The 18,023-nt window shown below is 41.5% G+C and overlaps 1 protein-coding gene across 1 annotated transcript; it reads left to right on the forward strand.

The window, feature by feature from the left end:
* The first annotated feature begins 14,547 nt into the window (after positions 1–14,547).
* LOC131241113 (histone H3.2) lies at positions 14,548–15,184 on the forward strand. The gene has a single exon (XM_058239784.1). The coding sequence runs from the start codon at positions 14,628–14,630 to the stop codon at positions 15,036–15,038; it is 411 nt and encodes a 136-aa protein (XP_058095767.1). The 5' UTR covers positions 14,548–14,627; the 3' UTR covers positions 15,039–15,184.
* The last annotated feature ends 2,839 nt before the right edge of the window (positions 15,185–18,023 follow it).

Raw genomic sequence — 18,023 nt, forward strand, 5'->3', positions numbered from 1 at the left:
TGAATCGTCTTTTGCCGAGTCGCCCGACCCACCGAGGCGAGTGGGACCCTGACTTCGGGGCTCACAGCGATTCATGTGTTTTAAATCCACACCGTCCAACCATTTTGAAAGCTGATTTTACGTCATGATCCCAAAAAATGAAGCTGACTCAAATCTTAAGTGGACCATACCACAAGAAAACAGCCGTGACTGAATCCCACCATTAAAAACTTCATGAATTCTATCGCAATGGTTACTTGACATACAACCTGTTGACAAGGTCACAAACACCTGGACGAAGAGACCACACAAATATCATCTTCATCCGAAGCTTTTGTGGCCCACGAGCTTTTAGTGGTCAGTCACCGTTGTTCCTATACTATGGCTCATTTGGGATTTGGAACTACTCCAATATTTGGATCATGCCCTAAAATAAGCTTTCAACATTTTTGGATCCCATCTTAAAATGAGCTTTCAATGCGGATGGGTGGTGAGGATGTAGTCACATACATCACAATGGGCCGCACAGTAAGGGCCCCACCCACCTTGGTGGATCTGGTCCCGGGGATTAGGTGAGACCTCCGTGGAGGTGGGTGGGGCCGCAGTTGTAGGTTCACAATGGTATACATGTTTGAAATCTACTCTATCCAACCATTTTGAAAGCTCGTTTTAGGTCATGATCCCAAAAAAAATGAAGCTGGCTCGAATCTTAGGTGGGACTTACCACAGGAAACAGCCATGATTGAATCCCCACCATTAAAAACTTTTTGAATTCTATTGAAAAGTTTTTTTTGCCATCCACCCTATTGATAAGGTTATAAACACCTAGATGAAGTGACCACAAATATCATCTTGATCCAAAGCTTTTGTGGCCCACGAGAAGTTTTCGGTAGTGAATTGCCATTGTTCCCTTTACCATGGTCCATTTGGGTTTTGGAACTAGTTCATTTTTTGGATCATGCCCTAAAACGCGCTTTCGATACAAATGGACGGTGTGGGTGTAGTCACATGCATCACATTGGGCCCCACAGTCAGGGGCCCCACCCACCTCATTGGATTCAAGGTCTCACCTAATCCTCTCCCTGACACGGATGGGCTGCCGAGTGTGGGGCCCACCTTCATGTTTGTGTCTTGACCTTAGAAAGCATATTCAATGCTAAGTGTGGGGTCCACCACTATGTTTGTGTCTTGTCCACGTCGTGCATTTGTTTTTCCAGATAATTTTAGGGCATGATCCCAAATTTGAAGCATATCTAAATGCCCTAATGGACCACAACACCGGAGATAGTGGGAATTCAATCCCTACAGTTGGAAACTTCTTGGGGCCAATTAATTTTTTGGATTGAGTTGATATTTGCATTTTCCCTTCATCCATGTACATGCGACCTTGTGAACAAGTTGAATGACAAATAAACATCAATGTCTACTGCATGAAGGTTTCAACAGTGGATGCCATTGTTCCCACTCTTTCCTATGGTGTGGTCCTCTTTAGCTTCAAATATGCTTCAATGTTGAACCGATAGACAACATGGATAAGAGACATACATCACATATGACCTCCACATGGTTTACTATAGCATTTTGAGTTGCTCAGCACACAATTCACTTTCCCTTGTTCGGGCTCAACACAAGCAGGGGCTCTGAGTCCGTCTATCAATTTTTACTTGTGATTTCGAGGTATCATTGAAAAAAAATTGAGGCATGTTGGGCCAGCGCCAGGATGAGGCATATCCAAGGCTGAAGTGGACCACGCCACATGAAACATTGTTGATAATGACACCTGTGGTTGAAACCTCACTGGGACCCACTATGATGCTTATTTGCCATCCAACCAATTTGCAAAGTCACAGTCCCATACAAGGGGAACACATATCGGCTTGATCCAAACCTTCAGTGGCCCCAAGAAGCTTTCAATGAGGTTTTTAATGGCTACCACGTGGTCCACTTGAGTGCTAGGTATGCCTCATTTTTGGGCTTTTATATGGTAAAATGATGTGGAAGAATGGATGGATGGAGTGGATAAAACCCATTAGGGTGGCCCCTCATAGCCCTTGCCTGTCCGAATCTTGGGACAAGCAGGGGTAGCACCCAATCTGCGTCTCTCCAAGGAAAGCACATATGACTAGATGTTCTTTATGAGCCCCACTATGATGTATGTATTGTATTCATGTTGTCCATATTGGGAATTTATGCTGCGAAATCACACAGATCCAAATCTAGGATAGCAATCCAAGAGCACCGAGCAACACAAGAGAGCACAAAGATTTAATGTGAAAAACCCTTACGGGAAAAAAAACCACGGCACAAGGCGACAGATCTTCACTATGAAAATATAAATTACAAAGAGAGAGAACTTATCCGATTCCAACAACCTTGAATCTCACCCTTGCTATACCCTTTGATAACCTTAAAATTCATTTAGAAACCCTTGGAATACATTTAGGAAGCCTTATAATACTTTAGAAAGGTCCTAGGGACCCCTATTTATAGTTTAGGAAACTCCACTTACGCACATTTCTGAAACCGTCTCAAATTTACGCAGTCCGCGCAGCATCCGTATAACCCTCGACTGGTTGAGCACCTCAAAACTCAACTACATCACCGCTGGACTTCAATCGGTCGAAGGGAGCTTCAACTAGTCGAGCAGGCCTCTCGACTGGTCGAGTAGGCCTCTCGACTGGTCGAGCAGTGCAGGCGGACAGAAGATTTAAGACATCTTCTGACAACAATTTTCACCATGTCTTCGATCTTCAATCGTGCAGCTATTTGACCTCTTCTATTTTCTCTGCATTGCATCATAGCTTCCATGAATGCTTCTCGTGTACACTCCGTCCTTTTTTTACATCATTGTCAAGCCCAGAGAAGTTGCACAAAACTTGAACTTTTCTGTAGGAACGATCTTGGTGAGCATGTCCGCTGGATTCATACTAGTGTGAATCTTCTCCAGTGTTACACATCTTTCCTCAAGCACCTATCGGATAAAGTGGCAACGAACATCAATGTGTTTAGTATGTGAGTGATAAACAGAATTTTTAGCCTAATTGATAGCGCTCTCGCTATTACAGTTAACCGGCACGGCCTCCTGCTGAAGTCCCAACTGATTTATCATACCTCTTAACCAAACACATTCCTTAAATGCTTCTGTCACTGCCATATATTCTTCTCCGGTCGTGGAAAGAGCCACCACGGATTGAAGCTTTGACATCCAACTAATTGCTCCACCCGCTAGTATAAATGAGTATCCTGAAGTAGACTTTCTGGAGTCCACACTGCCTACGTAATCGGAATCCACATACCCTATCAATTTTGTCCCTATCTTTTCAAAAGTTAAGACATAGTCTTTCATATCTTGAATATATCGAAGTAGCCATTCAACTACTTCCCAATATTGTTTGTCGAAGTTTGACATGTATCTATTCATAACACCGATTGCCTATGAAATATCTAGTCTCGTACAAACCATGACATACATTAAACTACCAACCACATTTGAATAAGCCATATGAGACATGACCTGTTTTTTCTCATTTGATTTAGGTCATTGTTCTGAGGAAAGCTTGAAGTGAGTCACGTGGGGAACGCTCACTGGCTTTGTCTGGTCCATCTCATACTTAATCAATACCTTTTCAAAGTATTTTGTTTGTGATAACCAGAGCTTGCTCTTCTTCCTGTTTATATGATTATCTATACTGAGAATCCTCTTTGCAGCCCCTAGATCTTTCATCTCGAATATCCCTGATAACTGAGTCCTCAGTGCGTTGATTTCGGACATATGATGACTGACAATTAACATATAATACTAGGATGATGAATCTGTCATCACTCAGTGTCTTGTAATAGACATGGTGATCGTATTCACTTCGAGTAAATGTCTAACTCACCATGAAATAATAAAATTTTTTATATTATTGCCTAAACGACTGTTTCAGGCCGTATAACGACTTCATTAACCTGCAAACCTTTTTATTTATCCTTTAACTTGTACCCCTTTGGTTGCTTCATGTAAATTTGCTTTTCCAACTCCTCGTGCAGCAATGCAGTATTGACATCCATCTGTTCTAACTCGATATTGTATTGGGCAACCAGTGCCAATACGAATCTGATAGACACCTGCTTAACCACCGGCGCGAATATCTCTGTGAAGTCGATTCATTCTCTTTGAGCATAACCCTTTGTTAGCAACCTTGCTTTGTATCTATCCTGTTTCCTTTTAAATAATCACTTACATCTGATCGCTTTTCGGCCCACTGGAAGCTCCACCAACTCCCATGTGTGATTTTTGTATAACGAGTCCATCTTATCGTATATAGCTGCCTTCCACTTTTCTGCATCAAGCTCAATGAGTGCCTCCTAAATAGTAGATGGGCCCCCCTCATCTGTAATGAGGGCGTATGCAATATTAGAGTTGTCCATATATCTTTCCAGTAACCTGCGATCACGTGGTGGGTTTCTTCTCACATGTGGTTACTCCACCTGATCTTATAGCTCTGTCTTTACATCTGTCTCTACCTGAGTATCATCTGTGTCAATTTGGACGTCTACAATTAACATTTTTTATTTCTCTTGCTCCTGATCATTCTTGCGAAATATAGAGCTTTCATCGAATCTGACGTCACGGCTAGTGATGACCTTGTGTGTGATTTTGTCGAATAACCTGTAACATTTCACACTAATGTCATAGCCAACAAAGATGTACTTTTTGGTTCTATGGTCTAGCTTATCTCTCTCAACTGACGGTACATGAGAGTAAGCCTCACAACTAAATATGTGTAGATCTAAGTAGTCAATTTTCTAATCACTCCATACTTCCTTTGATATTTTACATTCAATTACCGTATAAGGAGATCGGTTCACCAAATAACAAACCATGTTAACGGCTTCTGTTCATAGGTCATTGGCCAACGTGACATTACTTAACATGCATCTGGCACTTTCCAGGAGAGTTCGATTCATTCGCTCAGTTACACCGTTTTATTCGGGCGTGTGACGCACTGTGTTGTGCCTAATGATCCCTTTATCCTTGTAATAATCATTAAACTCAGTGGAAGTAAATTCTCAACCATTGTCAGTCCTTAAAACCTTTATTTTTCGCCGTTACTGTTATTACACCATTGTCTTCCATTGTTTGAATATGGTGAAAACTTCGGATTTATGTTTCATGAAGTAAACCAAACTTTCCTAGAGTAATTGTTAATGAATGAAACAAACCATGATGACCCCCTAATGGAAATCTCTGGCGATGGCCCCATACGTCAGAGTGCACATAATTAAACACTTCCTTACATACATATTTTTCAGATCTAAAAGATAATCTAGATTGTTTACTATATATACAATGCTCTCATATATCTAAATAATAATTTTTTTAAATTGGAATCAAACAACGATCAGATAGTACCTTCATACCTCGCTCACTCATATGGCCCGGACGAGCATGCCACATTCGTAGAGACGTGGAATCTACAATAGTTGTTGCTACTCCACCTGCTGAAGTGTTCTCAATCAACCTGTAAAGGTTTCTGTGCCTCTGCACTCTTATAACCACGAGTGCCCCTTTTGAAACTTTAAGGACACCGTCAATACTAGTGAACTTGCACCCTATAGCCTCGAGTGCACTGAGAGAAATTAGACTTTTCTTCATATCAGGAACGTGCCTGACGTCAGTCAAGGTACGCTCCATTCCATCAAACATATTGATGCTCATCGTACCAATAGCCACAACATTCCAGGCATTGTTATTACCCATAAAAACCTGTCCACCATCGCATTTTCTGTAACTGCCGAACTAACTCCGATGAGGAATCGTATGATATGACGCTCCTATGTCAATGATCCACTCATCTCCATGATTGTCGTGCAAATGTCCGATCATGAACACAGATAATACATCACCACCATTTGTCTCTTCATCAGATGTGACAACATTGGCCACCTTGGAAGAAGCCGCTGAATTTTTTTCTTCGCTTTAGGATTGGTACAATCCTTCTTTATGTGCCCAGATATCCCACAGTTTTAACACTTTAGTTTTCCTTTATCCTTACCCTTGGATTTGAATCTAGGTCCTGAAGATACTGTATCTCACTTATAATTCCTGTCTCTAGTAATCGGTGCATCAGAAGATGTCCATGTGTCGCTGTTTAGCTTTCACATGGCCTTCCCTTAAAAGACTAAGATAATGACGTCGACACTCAGGGTTTTATTTATTGTGTACATTGTGTCCTTGAATGACTCATACGATGCTGGAAGAGAATTCAACAACATACATATTTGCTCCTCATCTTTGATCACTTCCTTCATATCCAGCAATTTGTAAACTAATTTATTAAAGTTACAGATATGAGCCTCCAGATCTCCATCCTCTACCATCTTGAAGCTATACTACTGCCACTTCAAGTGTAGGTGATTTTCAGAGGATTTTTTTGTATAAATATTCTCTAGCTTTGCCCATAAAGTAGTCGTAGTTTTCTCCCTTAAAACATTACAGAGAACATCATCCGTGAGACATGAACTAATTGAGGATAAGACCTTCTTAACAAGGGTATTCCATTTATCGTCAATCATACTGAACTTTCTCACCTTAAGAGCACCATCTTCACCTTACTTGGTTAAGGAACTGATCATCTTGATCTTCTATAACTCAAACTTATTTTTTCCTGAGTACTTCTCAATATCATACTTACTACTTTCCATTATTGCTAATCCTCCAGATTCAGATCTGTGCCCCAATGATTGCTCCGATACCACTTATTGGGAATCTGTGCTGCAGAATCACACAGATCTAAATCTAGGATAGCAATCTAAAAGCACCAAGCAAACACAAGATAACACAAAGATTTAACGTGAAAAAACCCTTGCGGAAAAAAACCATGACACAAAGCAACAGATCTTCTCTATGAAAATAGAAATTACAAAGAGAGATGACTTACCCGATTCGAACAACCTCGAATCTTACCTTTGCTACACCCTTTGATAATCCTAGAACCCTTGTACAAACCCTTGGAATACTTTAAAAAGGCCCTAGGGATCCCTATTTATAGTTTATGAAATTTCACTTGCGTACCTCTCTAAAACTGTCTCAAATTTATGCAGTCCGTGCAAAATCCACGCAGCATCTGTGTAACCCTTGACTAGTCGAAGGAGGGCTTCGACCAGTCAAAGGGACCTTCAACTAGTCGAGCTAGTCCCTCAATTGGTTGAGCACTTCAAAACTTAAATACATCGTTGTTAGACTTTGAGTCGAACGGACTTTGACCGGTTGAAGGAAGCTTCGACCAGTCGAGCAGGCCTCTCGACTAGTTGAGCAGTGTGAGTGGACAGAAGATTCAAGACATCTTCTGACAACGGTCCATCCATTTTTTCCATTATCATTTTAAGGTGTGAGCTCAAAAATAAGGCAGATCAAAATCAAAGGTGGACCATGCCGCATGAAACAATATTGATCAAACATTACTGCTAAAAACCTTTTAAAGGCCACAAAAGTTAGGATCAAGCCAATATTTGTGCATTTCCTTCATCGAAGACTTTATGATCTAATCAACATATTGGATGATAAATAAACGTTATAACACGCCCTATGAAGTTTTTAATGTTGAGCATTTAGTCAACATTGTTTTCATGTGGTGTAGTCTCCCCAAGATTTGGATTTGGCTACCCCCTCCCTTGAAAAATAAAATAAAAATCGAAAGTGGATGGATAATGCGGATAAAATGCATCGTTGTGGGAACCATGGAACACTGTTAAACGTAGTGACATGGCTACTACCAATGTTACTACACAATCCACATCCAGTCCATCCATCATTGTCCCATAATGGGCAAAAGTGACCAGTCACAAAGTGGATACCATGCTTTTTGGGGTTCAGATTGTGTGATGCAAAACACGGTGCCGAGGTTGATATTGTGTTGATGTGGGCTAGCAAATGCTGGGATATTGTTTGTGTACATATCAATTATATTGTCTGAGGTGGGGTGTCTATAGGGCTGCACTTCTTAGGGGCCACAAAAGTTTTGGGTTAAGTTGATATTTGTGTTTTCACTTCATCTAGGTCTATGTGACTTTGTCAACAAGTTGGATGGCAAATAAACAACACGGTGGGCCCTAAGAAGGTTTCAATAATAAGTGTTGTTATGGGAAAATATAGTCCGATTGCCTTCGAGGTTAGCTCAGTCCGTGGAAGCTCGTCCCTGAAACACCTCACATAGGAAAGACACATAAAGTGTCCACTCCCACAAATACAACCTTCAACAAAGCTAAGGGACCATTGAGAACAGATAGATCCGACGAGAGATCACGAATTGATTTAGTCTTGATTAGATCAACTCTTCGGCTGACCAATGGAGCTCAGCTCAGGTAAGCTCATCTCGGATCGTCATCGGTCGATTGATAGAGCTCGGCTCAAATTAGCTTGGCGTGTGATCCTCTTTAGTAACACACGATTCAAACGTAACTACCAACTCCCATCATTTGCGCATAACCGCCTAACACATGATTTCAGGGTAACTGTCGACGCACATCACTCAGGCACATATCACTTAATGGCCGGGATAGTGCCTTAATTTATGGGCCATGTGGCTTATGAACTCTATAAATAAAGGACTCGTTGATAAGGATAGGTATGTAAAATCTCTCGCCTTGAACCTCTCAACCCAACCAAACCCAAATTCCTAGCCCTACTCCAGACTACTCTAGGCAGGGTCTCCTTGATCTTCTTCTTGTGCAGGTGCTTGGAGGACGAAGAAGGGCGGTCCTAATTCTTGCATCAACAAATGTCATTGTCTCCATCACTTTTTGTGGCGTGGTCCACTTGAGTTTTGGATTTTCTTCATTTATAGGTTAATGCCCTCAAATGACATGGCAAAATGAATGGACGGCATGAAGGTAACAATACATCATGGTGGGGCTACACAAACAACGGGGATTGAATGTCTATCGTTGAAACATTCATGCGGCCACATAGATTTTGAGTTAGGTTAATATTTATGTGCTTTCAATTCATCCAAGCATGAATGACCTTATGATCAATTTTCTTATTTGGGAGCAATTACAGGTCTTAGGAGCTATAAAGTTTCTGGTGACTTGAAACTGGTTCCGTGACCCAAATTGCTCACATGAGATTTAATTGCTCCGAGACATCACAGTTGCTCCAGAGCTTGAAATCGCTCCTGTGGCCTAAAATTGCTCCAAAGACTTGTAATCCCCTACTTGTTGCATTAAAAAAATTAACTTGTAAGCTTCTAATAAAAAATGAACAGTTCTAATAAGATTCGTAATATGAATACCTTTAACACTTTGTGGAGAGGTAATGTGTCATACTAAAATTCTATTTCATAGTACAGCGACCAAGATTAATGATGCCTCCATCATCGCTCACGAGACCTGAATTTGTTCATGGAAGTTGAAATAGCTCATGGAACATGTAATCGCTCATAGGGACTTGTCTGGAAGCTGAAATCGATCCCGAGGCCTGTAATTGCTTATAAGATGTGTGATCACACCTTCGAAGTTGAAATTGCTTCCGGGACTTATCCAAATGCTGAAATCAATCCCGAGACCTGAAAATCACTCCGTTCCTGGACAATAATTGGTCTAAAGACCTAAAATTGCTCTTGGGACCTGTAATCACTTTCAGGAGCTATAATTGCTTAGGGCTTGTTTGGATTCCCGCATAGTATTGTATTGTATTGTATTTGGGTACTGTTCATGTATACATTAGACGGTTTTCAGAATACATCCAAATCAATCAGATACGAGTCAATGTTTGGATAGGAGGTATTGTTTGGCATAGTATATAATATGTTATACAGGTCAATGTTTGGATAAGACGTATTATGTCTGCGTATTGTACAATCTTAATTGGGTCGGGTGGCTTGTTTGACGTATGAAACTTTTCAATTTCTAGCCCGGATGATTTTCACATTGAAATGTACCAAATGAATGGTCCCGATCTTACACTGCATAGGTACCAGATATCTTGTAATCGTACAAATTTCAAACTTTCATCCGCTGCTGAATATAACGCAATGAATATGAAGTATTGACGGCTACAGAACCCACTTACAATACTCTACCATCGGTTCGAAAATTTAGCTGGAGTTTGTATTCGTACGCATGGGATTCAGCTCCTATTCACTCTAATCCAAACACGGTAAATGTCAAATCATAACTTCTAATACGATACAATACATCCCAAAACGCGTATCCAAACAGGCCCTTATGAAGTTGAAATTGCTTATTGGGACCTATGATCACTCTCATATTTGAAATTGCTTCTGGACCGTCCCAAAGTTGAAATTGACCTCAGAAGTTGTAATTGCTCCTTATACCTGTCTAGGAGTTGAAATCACTCCCAATACCTAAAATTGCTTTCTGCACATATCTAGGAATTGAAATCACTTTAGGACTTGTAATCAACGTGGGGATCTGAAATCACTCTGGGACTTATTTGGAAGTTGAAATTGATCTTGAGACTTGTAATCACTTTAGAGGGTGTTTGGCGCATGGTATTGGGAAAAATTAGGTGGGATGAGATTAAAAAAATGTAATTATTACATATGACATGGATTGTCCCCTGTTACCATAAGATAAGCTTAATTGTATAATATATTTGTAATATGGTGGGATTCATTCTTTGATTTTTCGTGCATTGAATAGATATACCCACCATAATTTGAAACTATTGAGAATAACAAGTGTTTTATCTAAACCATTCATCTATTTTGTAACCTCATTTTATAGCAGAGGCCTAAAAATGAGGCGGATCCAAAACTTATGTGGCCCCAAAGAAGTTTTCAACGGTAGGCGTTCGATCTCCGCTGCTTTATGTGGTGGGGTCCACTTGAGCTTTAGATCTACCTAATTTTTTGGGCCATGCTATAAAATTATCTCGAAAATTGGGTGGATGGTGCAGATCTAGCCCACACATCATGGTGGGACCTACACAACTTGCTAACATTGAGTGGAATTGGCATGGACCAAATGCAATTCCATCTAATCTAATTCCAAGCTTTTCCATCCTTCCCAAACATTGAGTGGAATTGGCACGGACCAAATGTAATTCCATCCCACCTAATCCCATCTAATACCATGCGCAAAACGGCCCCTCAAAGACTTGAAAATTGCTCCCAAGACTCGTGATCTCTCCTGGGAGCTGAAAATTGCTTATAGGACTTGTCAGGAAGCTGAAATCAATCTCAAGAGCTATAGTCACTCACGTGAATTATAATCGCTAGTGGAGCCGAATGGGCACATGGTGACTTGTAATTGCTATCAATAGCTGTAATCATTTCCAAGAGTTTAATTAACGCCTCGGATCTATGCACAACTCCAACATCATATGTAGCAATGGGAAGCAGATTAGCTACTGAAAGGTTGAGTAGTGAAGACTGGCTACCGAAGTGATGTCACCAAATTTTTTGGGCCCCACCATGATGTATGTGTTGTATCCACACCATTCATCCATTTGGAGATATCATTTTAGACCATGATCCAAAGAATGAGGCAGATTCAAATCTGGAGTGGACCCCACCATAGAAAACAGTGTGAAGAGTGGCGTGCATACTTGAAATCCTTCTAAGGTCCACCATGATGTTTATTTGAGATCCAACCTAGTCATTTGTTAATGCCGACATATAAGAAAGGAAAACACAAATATCAGCTTGATCAAAAACTTTTGTGTCCTTTAGAAGTTTTTAATGGTGGCCATCACTCTCCCCACTGTTTTCTGTGGTGGTTCCAATTGAGCTTTGGATCTGTCTCATTTTTTGAATCTTGCCCTAATATGATCTCTCCAAATGGATGAACGGTGTGAATACAAAACATACATCATGGTGGGGGCCACATAACTTGGTGGCATCACTTCAGTAGCAGTCCCGCTACTCAACCTCTCATGGCTAATCTGCGTCTACTAATCTGACAAATGAGTCATTGTTCATCTTGGATTATGCCGCACAGGTGCCCCCGTCATATTCTCTTGCGCCCACGAATGTATAGAGCATCTCACACCCATCACCATTTATCTTCTTTTGCACCCCACATGTGTTACCGCGGCACAATTACCATTATTCATCTTATCCTATGCCTACATGTGCACATCATTCAACATGTGTTAATATACCACACGTGTCACATATGCATCCTCGATCTTTAATGGCGCAAAGTACGCCACGTACCAATGGTGCTAATATGCCCAAGCATTGCTATCTACCTTCAAGTGCTCAAATGTCAAATGTGCCAATGTTAGTCATAAGTGCCCAAATTCAAATGTGATAATACTAGTCTTGTGCCACAAATGCTACTTACACAAACTTAGAGCACCTCACATCTACTACCGTAATTAAGCTTCAAGTGCCCACACTACATATGCCGCCATTCATATTCAAAATTCCACATGTGCTCCATCTTCAAGCATGTACGTATGACATGTGCTAATCTGATTCATGCTAATATTAGTTAATTTATTTTTCCAAGCAAACTTTTATTCATCCAAACAACAATTTTGAAAAGGGATTATAATTTTTGAAAAAGTGGCAAAAAAAAAAACAAAACAAAAAGGCAAAGGGAAAAAGAATTGTTCCCTTTCCTACCGTTTCCTGAAAATAAGGCTCCCAAAGAAGCGCTATTTCTTTTTCTATATCAAACCGTACGAGGGCTTGAAATAAATGAAGATTTCCAAAGAAAATGTCACCGGTCCGAGTTTATGAAGTACGATGTTTAAGAATGTCGGATCAATGCATTTATCGCGTCATGGCCCATCCACAACAGGAGCACAAATGGACAGTCTAGATTGATGCATTCGCACGCCATGCTTTTGCGAGAACCGACTGATCAGGACCAGATTATCTACGACCCTCATTTTTGAGCAGGTCTAAAAAATACCCATACCCTGCAGGGCCATCATGTTATATATGTGAAATCTACTCGGTCCATCAGGTGGAAACCCTTATTTTGACCGTATTTATAGAATATCGTTAAAAAAATAAAATAAAATTAAAACTCACATGAGCCGGAACAATGGGAACAATGTAAAACTGCTCTAAAAACTTTTAAGCTCACGCCTGTGTGACTTTTGGATCGCTCTGATTTTTGTATCATTTCCACCATGCTGGTGAATCACACCTGATGAACGGTTTTGATGAAGAATCCATGCCATGGTAGCCCCATAGTGGGTCCCATAGCATCATTCCATGTCGTATGGACCACCTGATCAGTGATTAGTGTATCTGGCTGATTTTTTAGCCCGTAACATCAAAGAGAGCACCTGATGGGCGGAGTGGATTTCACATATACAATATGGTGGGCTCCATAGAGCATAGGAACAGTTGTTTGTTGAGGATTCTGGTCCGACCGATGATTGGTCCAACCTAGCTTTTACGGTATGATATTCATGTTGCGGCCTACCGGTGAATCGCCGAGGCTCCACATACTCCATGGTTGCAAGTGTTGACGTTTGTGCTTCTACCTTATTGATGTGCGGCTCAAATTGCATCCCTCTTTTAATATAGATGTGGTCTGCCTTTCATTGATCCAGGCCGTTGATATGATGTATGTGAATAATTGATTTTCACATCACATGACTTTAGCAATTTTTTGGTCCCTTTCCAGACAATCAATGCATTTTCTTCTCAACCATCTATTTCGGGCAACTGAATTAAGGGATGTGATCTCCCAATGCGGGAGATTTTTGGTGTATCCACTTTCTATCTCACAGCTCACCAGATCAACAGTCTGGATTACTGAAGCATGAAAGCTTCACCCATTCAGACTTCCTGCACCGTGACACACTTCCAGGCCCATGCATGATCGGGCCCAATCATGGGACTGGAATCCTCCACATGTTTTACACGGCACGTAAAACAGCCGTGCTATGGGCCCACCGTGTTGTATACGTGAAATCCACTCTGTCCATCAGGTGAGTCCAACAACGTTATGCTGTAGGACCAAAATTCAGCTAGATAGAAAATCCAGGTGGGCCACACCAAAGGGAATAATGGCGATGGGTACCAACGATTGGTTTTTACGTGGGCCCCATAGTGTGTATTTTTCATCAAACCCGTTCATCATGCGTGTCTTCAAACGATTAAGGAATTCTAAGAAAATCAGACTCATCTAAAGTCAGGCCGGTCACACACGGTGACCTCAGAAGTTTTATACACAATTTTAAATTGTTGCCATGTGTGGCCCATTTGATTATTTGATCAGAATGATATTTTATATATGGTTTTCATAAGGGTTATCACGTGATGGACGAAGTGGATTTCCCATATAAAGAATGGTGGGCCCGGCAGAGCGTGTGTGTTTTACGGACACGTGGTGCAGATGATTCTAGTCCCTTGTAATATATCCGTCGTCATTTTCTACAAACGCGATGGCATTATCGTCATTTCGCAAGCTCCTCTGGCCCTCTCACACGAAACAAACACAAAAACAATATAAAAGCGTAATCCGCGATCCGCGTGAAGTACTCCGAATCAACCAGAGCCGTCGATTACCTCTACGGAGCTTACGGCCAAGATCCCTTCTCTCTCCCGCGGCGTTTTGAATTCTACCTATAAATTCCCTCTCAAACTAATTCTCCTCATCCCATCAAAATCGTATTTCGCCGCCTTTTGCAAAACCCAAATACTCTCGCTTTCACACACACTCTCTCTATAATGGCCCGCACGAAGCAGACGGCGAGAAAATCCACCGGCGGCAAGGCCCCAAGGAAGCAGCTGGCGACAAAAGCCGCCCGGAAATCGGCACCGGCGACCGGCGGTGTAAAGAAACCCCACCGATTCCGGCCTGGAACAGTGGCGCTGCGAGAAATCCGAAAATACCAGAAAAGCACGGAGCTTCTGATCCGAAAACTTCCATTCCAGCGTCTGGTCAGGGAGATTGCGCAGGATTTCAAGACGGACCTCCGATTCCAGAGCTCCGCAGTTGCAGCATTGCAGGAAGCTTCTGAGGCGTATCTGGTAGGTCTCTTCGAGGACACCAATCTCTGCGCGATCCACGCGAAGCGCGTCACGATCATGCCCAAGGATATCCAGCTGGCTCGCCGTATCAGAGGGGAGCGCGCTTGAAGGGAGATTTACACCGGGGGTTCAGTGTAAATGCATTTTTAGGGATTTTAGGGCCTTTTGTTTTAGTTTTGTGTTGGTTAGGGTCTGATCGGTGTATGTGCTTGATCTTGTTTTCAATGAAAAATCCTGTGGTGAAATTTCTGGTATTTGGTTTGTAGCCCGCAGGGCCTCTCTTCCCCAAGCAGACGCGACTTCTCTCTAACCCGTTGTTACAGGTGGGCGCTATATGCCTAAGCTCTGTTACTACCGCGACTTCTTTGTTATATCTGGTCCGTACATCGGTTGCGACGGCTCGGATATGAGTCCGAAAATGAGTTAGGTTTTAAAGTCAATTGGGCCAGGCATAAGAGACAGTTCGAATGGGGATGTTCACCGTTGAAACCTTTGTGGGACACACCTTGGTGTTTTTATGCCGACCAATCTCTTTTTAAGGTGATTCCTAATGGGTGAATAGAAAACATATATATTGCCCCAAGAAAGTTGATTGTGGTGTGGCCCACTAAACCATTGAATCTCTCTGGTTTTTTAAGATTGTGCCAGCGTAATCGATGGATGGTTGCTTCGGTGGATCATCCCAGAATTCATACGAAAAACATGGCGTAGATGCCAAAGGTCATGCGTTTTAGCTTTGCCCCCTTCCCCAATCCCTTTTTTTTTTTCTGGTTGTTTTTTGTTTTTCAAGGGTTGGGCTTCGGCTGATTCGCATCGCATGGGTCCAGCCCATTGGCCACTGCTTGGACCAGGCATAGCATCTCCATATGCCACGGAACAGGCAGCTACAGTATTCAAGCTGTTCATCATGGTTCTGACTAACATAGATTCCCTTTCTTGAAAGTCAAGCTTGCACGCTCATCAGGTGGACCACAAACGGATGGTTAGATTAATTTTCTTTTGGGCGAGCTTTATATTTATTTTCTGCCACTGTTCCGCCAGACTGGTGTACTCATCTGGCTCTTGGGCCATGGTGTCTAAGTTGTGGGGTCTCTATCTCAGATGGATGGATATAAGTAAAGCTCTGTTCTTTGAACCCCCTTATTTTTGTTAGATCATCTTCGTGGAGTAATCGATCACAGCAACTTACTTTGTCAGCGTCTGACCCTGCCTGGACCATGATCTGTTTAAGCAGGGCTGTAGGGTCCATTGTGATGTGTGGGTTTTATTTATGCTGTCCATTCAATTTTATTTTATTTTTATTTAAATTATTGATGTAGAGCGGGTCGTGGCCAGTTTCATAGCAAAGATGGATCAGAAAAAGCTCAGCCAATGACAAAAGTGATTTGGACTGTTTGACTTTAGATCGGGCGTATCTTACAATTTGGAATGAGTTTATCAGGTAACTAACTTGGTGTAAGCTGTGTTACCCACATGTAAGATTTGCAAAATTCCATCATAAGTTTTAATTTGATTATAACTCTTCATTTGTTAGGCTTTAGGAGTTGTGTCCAGTGCTTAAAATAATTAGAAGAATAACATGGCTACATATAGAACTCTTATAAAAAGTAAATTTATTATTTATAGTAAGTTGCGAATTATAGGAGTTTTAGTTATAATTTGCTTCTGATTTCTCTCCCATTACTTGGTATCCCTATTTTAGAGGGTTTATTTTCTATATTGTAGATTCGAGAAGTCTATGTGAGTAGTCCAGAGAAGTTTTATGGATTTGAAACAATTATCCTCTTGAGGAAGATGGTGCTCGACCTCACCACGTTCATCCCTGCGTCAATCATGGACCATGCAGTGGGGATTGAACTCTTACCATTAAAAACTTCTGTGAGTGGCAGTAGTTGGATCAATATGATATTTTGTGTTTTCACACTCATTATTTCCTGTGCTGTAGTCTACTTGAGCTTTGCATTGTATTGCTTCAATTTTGAATTCATGCCTTCAAATAAGCTGGAAAATTAAATGGACAGCATGAATATAAAACATATACATCATTGTGAGACCCGATTTGAGTTTGCATGTGTGCATGTGTGTATGTGAGTATGCATTCCATCTATTTTGGTCTTGCGGTCCTACCGGTCAAATTTCGGCGACTCGCGACCCTTGGATTGTGTTTGCAATCATTCTTGAATCTGGTCATATAGGCTCGACTTGGATCGACCCTAGATCTATGCCATCTCGATCGTATCGTCGCCGCGGTTCCAACGCCGTGTCTCATGTGTAAATCCGATGTGTTCATCAAAAGTTGTAGGCCGCATATTATTTTGGGCCATCAATCATGATGTAGAGCCCACTTTACCCATGTGCACGTTTTTTTATGTAAGCCCACCCTAGGTTCTATATGCCTAGTCTAGTCTAGTGCCTAGCCTACCCTACACCTTCCTATAATTAGCAATGATAGAAGTTCTTTAACCTAAGCAAGGATAGCCTCTTTTCTAGAAACTCATGATGTGTTGCTCTAACCCAAGTCCTCTTTTCTAGCAAAAATTTGGAATGTTCTCTTTTCAAGAGAGAAAACTCATCATTCTCATCTTCTTTCTAAAAATCCCATCATTTCTTTGCTATATCTCTCCCATTCTTCCTCTTTCTCTCTCTCATTCTCTCATTCTCTTTTCCTCCTAGCAAAAACTTTCAGCCCCTTCTCCCCTCCTTTCCAGCCATTTCTTCCCTCATTTCCTCTCCATCTATCCATTAGCAACCCATTTACAACCTGTAATCATCTTCCTCTTGAAGCCTAGTACTTAGATCTTGGAGTTTGAGGGCATATTTTTAAATGAGTGCTCTCCTTAGCTTTTTCTCTCTTTCTTCTCTTTTCTTTCTTTTCCTTGCATGCATGGAAGCATGTAGGACCCATCAATCCATGGTGGAGGTCCTACATGGTTCCTAGGATGAGGCCATGGGCCTAGATCCTCCATATTTCTATCCATGGTGGGCCATTCTCCATGGACCCACCATGATGCTTTCTCCTTCTCATTTCTTGCACCCCATGGGCCATCTAGGCCTTACATGCATATGGAAAAAAAGATCCACACCCTCCAGCAA

The sequence above is a fragment of the Magnolia sinica genome, chromosome 3 (genome assembly GCF_029962835.1).
Source record: "Magnolia sinica isolate HGM2019 chromosome 3, MsV1, whole genome shotgun sequence".
Lineage (NCBI taxonomy): Eukaryota > Viridiplantae > Streptophyta > Magnoliopsida > Magnoliales > Magnoliaceae > Magnolia > Magnolia sinica.